Source organism: Tachysurus fulvidraco, chromosome 3, assembly GCF_022655615.1.
Source record: "Tachysurus fulvidraco isolate hzauxx_2018 chromosome 3, HZAU_PFXX_2.0, whole genome shotgun sequence".
NCBI lineage: Eukaryota > Metazoa > Chordata > Actinopteri > Siluriformes > Bagridae > Tachysurus > Tachysurus fulvidraco.
This window is the reverse complement of record NC_062520.1, coordinates 8,225,346-8,235,196: the sequence shown is the minus strand read 5'-3', so window position 1 is coordinate 8,235,196 and position 9,851 is coordinate 8,225,346. Positions and strand designations below refer to the sequence as shown.

The 9,851-nt window shown below is 38.8% G+C and overlaps 1 protein-coding gene across 6 annotated transcripts in view; it reads right to left on the bottom strand.

Annotated features, from left to right (window-relative positions):
* Positions 1–4,777: 4,777 nt before the first annotated feature.
* The window catches only part of LOC113644405 (uncharacterized protein C18orf63), a 21,868-nt gene continuing 16,794 nt past the window's right edge, over positions 4,778–9,851 (bottom strand). For 5 of the 6 annotated variants that reach the window (XM_047811649.1, XM_047811651.1, XM_047811648.1 and 2 more), the window contains 3 exons: positions 8,543–9,175; positions 7,118–7,198; positions 4,778–5,277 (listed from right to left, as the gene is read on the bottom strand). In XM_047811649.1, coding sequence (XP_047667605.1) covers positions 5,155–5,277; positions 7,118–7,198; positions 8,543–9,175 — 837 coding nt within the window. In that variant the 3' untranslated portion in view covers positions 4,778–5,154. The remainder of the gene's footprint in view (positions 5,278–7,117; positions 7,199–8,542; positions 9,176–9,851) is intronic. The other variant, XM_047811653.1, reaches the window with a different exon arrangement.

Here is a 9,851-nt window from a genome sequence, read left to right as displayed (position 1 = left end):
TATATTAATCATTCTAAACCTAACTAGGATGATCTACAAAAATGATCTAGCAATGATCTATAAAATACTGATAGAATTGCCTTAAAATGATTAATTAATTAATTAATCAATTAATCAATTGATTGATTAATTAATTAATCAATCAATTGATTAATTGATTGGTTGATTAATTCATTCATTTTCTACCGCTTATCCGAACTACTCGGGTCATGGGGCTGCCTGAGCCTATCTCAGGCGTCTTTGGGCATCAAGGCAGAATACACTCCTGGACGGAGTGCCAACCCATCGCAGGGCACACACACACTCTCATTGCATTAAAATTAGATCATCTTTAAATAAGGTGTCAGTAATTGTGGATAAATAATATTTTATCTGATAAAACCACAGGTCTATGGTTTTCTCCATTCTCATTTTCTCCTCCTGCAGTAAACCTGTGGCCCTTCATCGTCCAACAAATGGACATCTCTGAGCTCAGAATGTAACAAGCTGGCTTTTAGACAGAAACTTAAAAACTGCATAATTATGGCTGGTTAATCCAGTCTCTCGCCAGCCATTGTCATTACATAAGGGACTGAGGGACAAGGTCATTTCTCTGTTTGAGATTTTGGGCAGTTAAAAAGTAAATATGATGACATTTTTGACCTTTAACAAACATCATTACAGCACAATTGTTTGGCAAAGCATTTTATTAGACATTGTTTTTGCAGTGTAATTGCACTATAATGATGTACACAGGAGACACCTAAAAACTGTATGCGTGCTACGTTAATTATCCACAAGTAACCATTTGGAACTGGGGTACAGACTTAGCTATACGACTGAATTCCTGTATTGGCTCCACACTGTGGGCACAGAAGTAAATTCTCAACAAGGCACTTCGTGTAATAGTGTTTTTTGGCAGCGTCTGACCCGAATCCAGAAATAGATTCCGCACACACAAAATATAAATGTCGCATTCTAATAAAAAAACATTGTCAAATTTTCTGATGATCGTGTGGCATGAAACAAGTCACCGCAAACTAACCGATAAAGCCAAAATGTAATAAAAAATTGGCTACTAATGCTCTGGCATTTTATAAGTCAAAGAAGAATTTTGGGTGAAATATTCCAGATAATACTTTCTTTTTCTCAAGGCACTCTGAACAGAGGCCATTCTTACATATAGGCCATAGTTCACCGAGTTCAAAAACACAATGGACCAATTTTACGCTTGGCACTGGCTGCCAGAAATCCATTCCCAGTGCAATCCACCAGGGAGTATCTCCATAACATGCATGATACTTCATAAGGCAGGACGAAGTGAACTTAATGGATAGCATGGCCGACTCCTCTGCTCTACTTCACATTTAGCCTGAGAAAAATCAGGCAGCAGCTATCGGCGTTCTTGGGACGAAAATGGAAAGCAGACACGGTGATAGTGAGCAGATGTCTCCAGCGGAAAACCTACAGACTCTCTGAAACCAAGAATTCATAACAAATTTCATATTTTGCAATAGCTCATCATTCTGGCTCGTGAAGCAAAAAGAAAAATAAACTTCTTTATCTAAGTGTTTTGTATCAGGGTGTATTGCTCTGTGGAAATTTCACAGATACAGAACCATACAGGGACAGCAAGATGTTGTTTATGAGAATTTGTTAATCTTATATTCAGCTCTTCCTGGGCTGAGGAAAGGCCTGAGGAAGTTTTATTAAACTATCCACCCACTACAAACCAGAACAGATGGGTTGAGCAAGAACAACATTTCCTAACTCTCCAATCTGTTTTCTTGAGATTAGTTTAAAGCTACGGTTTGCGATGCCAAAGGCTGTCTTGACACCGCCTGAATGAACGCTTTAGAGTCCCATTTCAGTACACTTGACTCTTTTATGCAGTCGCCCCATATCCACCTACTCTTTCCGCTCCAGTGCTGTCTGAATACAACCTCTCTATTGTCCCGTTCCCTGCATGACTTTCCAAACCACAACCGATTCACACGTTACAGTTATACAATGCACTTTTACTATGCTACTTTCGAGCATAAGCACATTTCCAGACAGACTGAATGAAGCCTTATAGATATACAGCATAAAGAACAACCGAATAAACAGTATGAAGTAGCGGCCGTAGAACCGATTTGTGACGGATATTATAATAGAGTAATATCTTTTATGAGTCTTTTGAGGCTCAGAAACTGCATTAGTTCTTGTGCTGAACAGAGCCATGATAAAGGAATCAGCTCTCTTATTTAAGAAAAGGGCATGTTTTTAAATAACTGATGGATTTGCTGTGCAGAGAGAGACTTCTCGGGAAGAAAAGACAAAATGATACGTCTGTCAAATATAGAAATATAATATTACTGAGCCTATTACTATTTCTAGAATATTTCTCATAACAAGCTTAAAAACGTGTTGTTCTATTGGCAGATAATTTTACTTGTTCATATAAATAAATAGTTTGTCAGGGGGTTGTAGAGGCGGTGGATGCAAAGTGCAGATTTAGTGTTTTAATGAAACACGAACAGTACAGAGAGCGTAAACTTTAACAAGAACAGACATGAACTAGGACTGCAAGGCAGAAAGACCTACATGAGCTAGAGAACATAAGACAAATGCTAGACAACGAGTGAAGTTAAAGACATGATTTATATTCCAAAACCGTTGGGAAATGTAGTCGTGAGCCGATTTTAGAGAGGAACGGTTATGCATGAGAAACGTTATCTACTTTCAAGCTTTGAGTCATCTCAAGTAGCTAATTTGTAAAAAATATAGAAAAATGTAGATGTAGGCAAAATAATCTTATATTTGATTTAATCTGAGTCTCAGTATTACAATGTCATTTAATTAGAAATATAACAGAAATTTTAAAAAATGTGCAATATTACCTATGTGCAATATGTCCTTCAGTGTAACCACTACTCTTTTTATATATTGTGTGTTGTATATACTGTATATTATATTATGTCTCTATTATTATTTTGCTGCTGTAACAAAGAAATTTCCCCATTGTGGGACAAATAAAGGTATATCTTATCTTATCGTATCGTATCTTATCGTATCGTATCTTATCTCTTAGATATCATTTTATCGCCTTGAAAAACCAACTGGCACTGAACATAATGAGCAGAGTGTAGAATTGTTAGAATCATTAAAGTTAGTAATGAAAAAGTTAACTAGATCTTACAGAGAAGGATAAATTGAGCCAGCTGCCACCTGCTCCTTGTTGCCTCTTTGGTGCTGAACACATTAACAAACTTTAAACTCAGAGACCCTTTTTCGTTCAACCAAGCAGCTAGACACGGTCACACACTGGGTACAGAATGATCTGTGCCATGTCACGGCAGTGAGTGATCCTCTGAGAATCTAGAACACCACCCTGTGGGGCAAAGATATAGCCCAGGGGCAAACATGCATGGTACTCACTGCTCCCGTGTGAAAACCTGGTCAGCTTTAAGACAAAAAAAAAAGGCATCGGTACCAGATATACAATTACTTTACTGAGTTTTGGTACAGTATATCAAGCTAAGTCATATTCAAAAACCGAGAAATAAAAAACGTTTTTTTAAGACACTTGTTAATAAAATTCTTTACACTTAATTCCTTGGCTTGCTTGTTTGTGAATTTTCACTTTGCATTTAGCAAATAAAGTTTGCCTTTCTTCTTCTTATTATTATTATTTTACAAACATTTTTCCTCACTGTCCCAGGAAATCTTTTTTTTTTCTCTCTCTCTAAACAGTAAGCTAATAGTTGTCTGGTTTTGTCAGGACAGCCACAAACACCGTTCATCTCTCTATCTTCATCTCATCACGCTTTCATTCATAAATAACAATTCCACGATAAATACAGCAATTATTAGGAATTAGCGTGAAGGTTTAATGTCATGTATGCCGGGTCAGCACTCAGGTAAGTAGTTACCCAGAGTTCTGAACAGAAAAACTGGAGCATGATTCTGCATGCTTCAGATAGAGGAATGTGTATGTGTGCCCTGTGGCGAATACTGTTTAAATGATGTTTCTGAAGAGCCATCGCTCAAAGAGCAGACAGACTAGCTTAAAAAAAATGAACAAAAACATTTTGCCCTTCAACGCTGGGTCAGAGACTGTTTCATTCGCTAAACAAATTATTTAACAAAATGTATTTAACTACTAATGTTTCCAAAAGGCTAAGGATGTGGTAAGGATAAAAAAAAGCTCCCGTGCACACTGGTACAGAATCGCTTTAAATCCGCTTTGCGTGATAAATTTAAACCGTGAATTTGCTGTTAATCTTAAACATTAAAAATAAACTAATCACTGTCAGGGCAGTAAAGTCTGACTTCACTGGAAAAGCCATAATGTATTATGACCGACTATATGAAATTATTCTGAACGAAGAAAAAAGGTTCAAATTCTTAAAGATATGTGGAAAATCTGTGATTGGCACCAGTCATTATCTGGGTTAGTAAGAAGCATTAAGAAGACTAGCTGACGTTGGACTTTCTGAAAGCGAACTTCATTAGCCATCAAAGTGAGTCGCGCTGATTTCCATTTCAGTCGCAGTCCTCCACCGCTCGTTAGAGCCGCCACGAGACGAGCCGCCGTCAGAGCTTTCTGTCACGCTTGCAATAAACACTTCGGATGCGCTACGGCACGCAGCACCGCCAGTCATCTGAAATTCTCTGTGTGCTTTTGGATATCAAACTTCTTGCTAGATCTTAGTGATAGGACAAAAATAATTTAGACTTCATTAAAAGTACAAAATAGCATCAATAAATCAAAAAGGGAGGAATCGGTGATGAAAACAACACAGATAGAGAAACATATTTGTATTCATATTTTAATAACACAACTGGTACAATATCAATCTGTCCACGACCGATTGCCTTCTTTTATAATAAACCGTACAACTTTATAAAACAAAATAAACAAGTTCAAACAGAACATCATACAGAGAAATCCAAGTATACATATCTTTAAACAAGCGACCCGTTCGGTCTTAAAGATCGAGTCAGATGTGCTCAGAGCCGAACGTAACTCTGTGCTAAAGCTAAGGCACAACATGGCCTGTGGGCAGCTCGTGTTAATCTTTCCTCAGTGTGAGTGCCATAAGGAATAAGCTCTATAGACTAGACTTCTGCTCCGGTGTGGATTACCTGAGAGAGGAACTCTAAACTCTGTCCGGATGGCGACTCCCTGCCTCACGGTTCATTCAAACACTGCATGACCTTTGACATTAGGTCCTCCTTCTTGTCCTTTGAACGCACAGTGACCCCTTGACCTTTCAGCCAGGCCTGTAGAGTTGCTGCGTTGATCTTTGCCAGCTGAAGTAAAAATGAATACACCTTGGTCTATAACACTGACTTCAATCCCGATCATTCTGTGCCTTATTCATGTAAGAATAAACTAGGTCAGGTCATGCTGTTATAGGAACGAGGTGACTGATGCAATGTGGAATAAATGCTAAATCGATTATTGTCCCATAATGCACTTGCCAAAGAATTTAATGGTTCCTATTGTATGCTACAATAGTTTTCATTATTCATTAATTAATGACTGTCACATTAGTTACATTTAATGTTATAAACCATCTATGAAACATATTAGCTTCTGTTCTCTGTTTTTAATTAACAGCTACGTAAAGACATCTCCCCCAACAGCCTCGTTAAGACCCTCTACTTCCTCTTTCCTGTCTTATGTTAAAGGTGGGGTGCACGATGTTTGAAAAATGCTTCAGAAAACCGAGTCGGGACAACAAACAAAACAAAAGTGTAGCCAATGAGCAGTAAGGGGCGTGTCTTGTTAATATGCGGCAGAGAGAGTGTTCGGTGCGCATGTGTGACATTAACAGAAATTGATTGAAACGTTGACACGGCGGATACCTGCCGTTACCTCTGCCTCGGGTTCTAGGTGTTGGACGTCGTCTTCCTCGTGAAACAGAGCTAAACATTTCACGGTACAACACACAGTACTACAAAAACTCATTTGTATTAGCCTAGTATTACTCATTGTGTTCATTTATTGATAATAATATCCACTCGGCCAGCTGCCCCAAGAGGTTCCGCCATAATAGCTGGGTTACGTATGTATATGTGGGCGGAGCTATCAAAACTGGGGTGACACCCATTTGGGTTAGTGGCGTGTTTGTTTTGGTGATTTCAAATGTCAACATTGGCTTTCAAACATCGTACACCCCACCTTTAATACAGAAAATGCAGCTTGTCATCTTATCTAAAAAGTTACAAAGTGCAGCTACAAAGTGCTATAAATGTTAATAACACCATATCAACGATTATGCTGTCTTTTCTTAAACAGTTAAACAAAATAATTTGTTATAATAATTTTTCAACTTAGGTGAATATTTATTTAGCTTATTTAACTTGTGTGAATTATTCGCCTATGCCATTCGCTATACAATTCGTGAACGTGTTCCACGTGTTAACATGGAAACATCGACGTATAAGAACGAGCACATGTAAAGCGTGACTACTATCGGAGATGCTCAACAAATGTAGTCGTGAATCGGCTTCAGATTTCAGCAGCGCTGTGTTGTAAAATGATTTAAATGATCAAACACTAACTGCAAAAACCACAATGCATTGTGGTTACTGACAGCGAGACACGGAATACTATAAGACCGATTAATATTCGATTGACGATATAACTGTTAATCGTTAATCGATAACGAAAGCGTCTGAGGCATCTAGAGTCACACGGCAGGAAGAGAAGTAACAGGTGGGAAGGATGGTTTGTTGCTGTGCACTTGCACTCTGCGAGAACCTCTTTTCAACCCGCCATCAAAATGATGCATTGTCTTGTCACTCCTCTTAATGGCTTCTAATCCAGGTCATGAACACATGCCAGATTTGTAATGGATTTCGTTTAGAGACGTAGCCAGACAATTCATTTGGCTTATGAGCGGCACGTCTGAGAGACTAATGGACACTAAATCAAATCGTTTCCCTCTACACACATGCGTCGTCTCTTACAAATGAGGGAGCTAATTCATGGAGATTGAAGAAGGAACAAAAATGATCGAATTTAATTATTAATTATATTTTAAAATGCAAACCTAGAAATACTTTAGTAATCTTTTTTTCCCTGTTATTAAAATACTGCTTCCTGACTGTGATTAAGTAAATATAAAATAGAATGCCTGACTACCTGATTGCTTCTTGCATACTTCACCACATCCACTTCCTGTATGACTCTGACTTTCTTCGGATGAGACACAAACGCTTCGCCCTGAGACAAAACCACATTAAGAACAACATTTAGTCCTGTAAGAGCTAGATCCTGTCATCAAAGACTTGAATACTAAAATATTTGGTCTGAGGCTTGGCTATCTGTGGATGGATAAACCGTAAAATAATCTGTGTTTAACAAACACCTATACTGAAATTATGCACAGGGAACAAACAAGAGACTGGAAAACACAAACACATACCCAGTTTGTACACAGGAGCAATTTGTACAGCTTTGTGCTAAAGCAGACTAAGCTATAGAGAAACACTGGGTCCTTTTGTCTAATTTGTTAAGCAAGGTGCTAATTTCAGCCTCTAGCAAGTAGCAAGTAACTACACGTAACCTCTATATTTTACACACGTCTTCCTGTTCACAGTCAGGCAGATCCAGAGAATTTTGTGACAATGTTATTAAGACCTTGACTTTCAAGAAGAGCGTGTTTATTATGGATATGATTACCATCATTTTCTGCCCGATTTTATCAGTATGACCGCCTGGATATACATTTGTAATACCACTTGGAGACCACGGTGGTGGCTTTGAAAGTGCTAATTGCTGCGGTCGGTTTTGTGCTCAGGTCTCCTTCTTTGAACATTTGATGTTATGCTGATGCTCATACTTTTAGATTGCTCATAAGCTGATGGTTACACAATTTCACTGACTGTATACTGTAGTAGAGAAGAAACTATTTAATCACACTCTCCTGTTTCACACAGATGAGTTTCTCTTTTGAGTCTGGTTTCTTTCAAGGTTTCTTACTCATATCGTAAGACTCAAACTTAGGGAGTTTTTCTTTGCCACCCTTGCCACTGGTTCGCTCATTAGGGATAAATATAAAATTTTTTTTTTAACTTTTTCCTTCTCTCCAGCTTGCTCTCCCATTCCACACGACAGCTATGAACCAGGTAGTGTGAAGATTAAGATCGGAGCCACAAGATTTCGTCGCGATGTTGAAATTAAAATAAAACTTATCTCTTGATAATTGGAAGCACAAACTGTTTGACTTATAACCTTACTGTCTAGTTTCATGCAGCTCCAGTTTTTGCCTAGTTCCTCCCAAAATATCTTACTAAAATTTTCCTTACTATTGTAATATTATTGTCTATCGGGATTAGACGATTCTTTGCAGTAATCTCTACACTGTATATTGTGCACCGTATATTCGTCTTTTATCATTATTAAAGGACCCAAAATGTCTCGCAAGCCTGTTTAGTAAATCGCAGCTGTCAGTTTTCAATTCGCAAAATACATTTTGTTGTGATGGAAAAACTTTAGTAGACACCGAGCTGTTAGAAAAGAAATAATGAACGTGTGCACGTGTGATAGAGGTGTTGTCATTCTTACCCCTGTTATTTTAATCTCAGATACGGATGCGGGTTGGGTTTGCACGAGTGGCTGCGTTAGTGTGGTAGTGCAGGCGTTGCGATCTCTTTTACGGTCAGATGGCAGAGAGACTCTATGAAGTGAAGTTGCAGAGGATGAAAGAGAACAGGAAGGCCTGTTAATTGCTACTCTTGAAGCACACTGGGTTACTTCTTCTTTCTGTTGTTTTTTTTTCTCAGCCAGGATCTTTGTGATGTTAACATGACAGCTCAGTGATTTGTTTGTGAAGACAGGCACTAGTTTGGGTCTCTGTGTAGCAGGTTGGGTGTTGCTAAGCAAAGGGCAGTTAGCAGAGACGGATGAGGAAGAGGAGAATGATGGGAGGGAGGTTAAGGATGATGGGAACTGGCATGTCTCAGCGCCATGGTAATGAGAGGACTGCAAAACAGGGTTGGATATTTGAGGAATCCCATGCCCATTGGCTGTAGCTGGATGTCTAATGTTGCAATGACCTACAGGTTGACTTAGACACCGTTGAAAAGATTTTAACTGTTGAATAGGGACCATTTCTGGAGGGAACACATTAGGGAGCTGGGTCAGCACGAGTCTGCTGGAGCTCTGGGATGTCAGGGTAGCAGGTAAGGCCCCAGAGTACTAGAAATCAAGGTAGAAAGAAAGCTGTAAACAATACAGGGGCATACAATTCCATTTAAATTACAGGCACATACTAATTATGTGAGATATAAGCCATATTTTCAGAGCTTTTTGGTCTTTTCAAAACATTTAACACTTCACACACCAGACTACTTGGCTGAGTTTTAACAGCTAGTGCAACTGCCTAATGTGTGTCTCATATAGATGAGTCATAATCTAATCAAGGTTTGGTCTGGAGTCGTCATTATCGATCACGTGTGCCCAGGAGAATTGAAACACAGTCCTGGCGTCTCTCCTCATCTGCACTAACTCTCAGAGAAGGACACAAATTGATTTTCCTTTCATGCTCCACTTAATTTGTCATAGTCCAATAACACCAAAGTGAGTTAGGGCCAGCATAAATAAAGCCTGCTTGCCTTGAGTTTCTCCCTCCGTTGGAACCCAATGGAGAGGAAATGACCTAATGTTAGGTCAGTTACTGTTCTGCATGGAAACTATGAGTTTTCCAACAACGTGCTTTCTGACATGGTCACCTCGCATTATTCAGAAAGGTCTGGAAAGGAAACTCTCTATGGAGTTTTTCCTCAGAAAGCACTGTGTGCTGTATATAAACACCTCCTATGTGAGAGGTTTCGCTCTACTCGCATGCTCTAGATTCAAGCAGTAATTTATCATC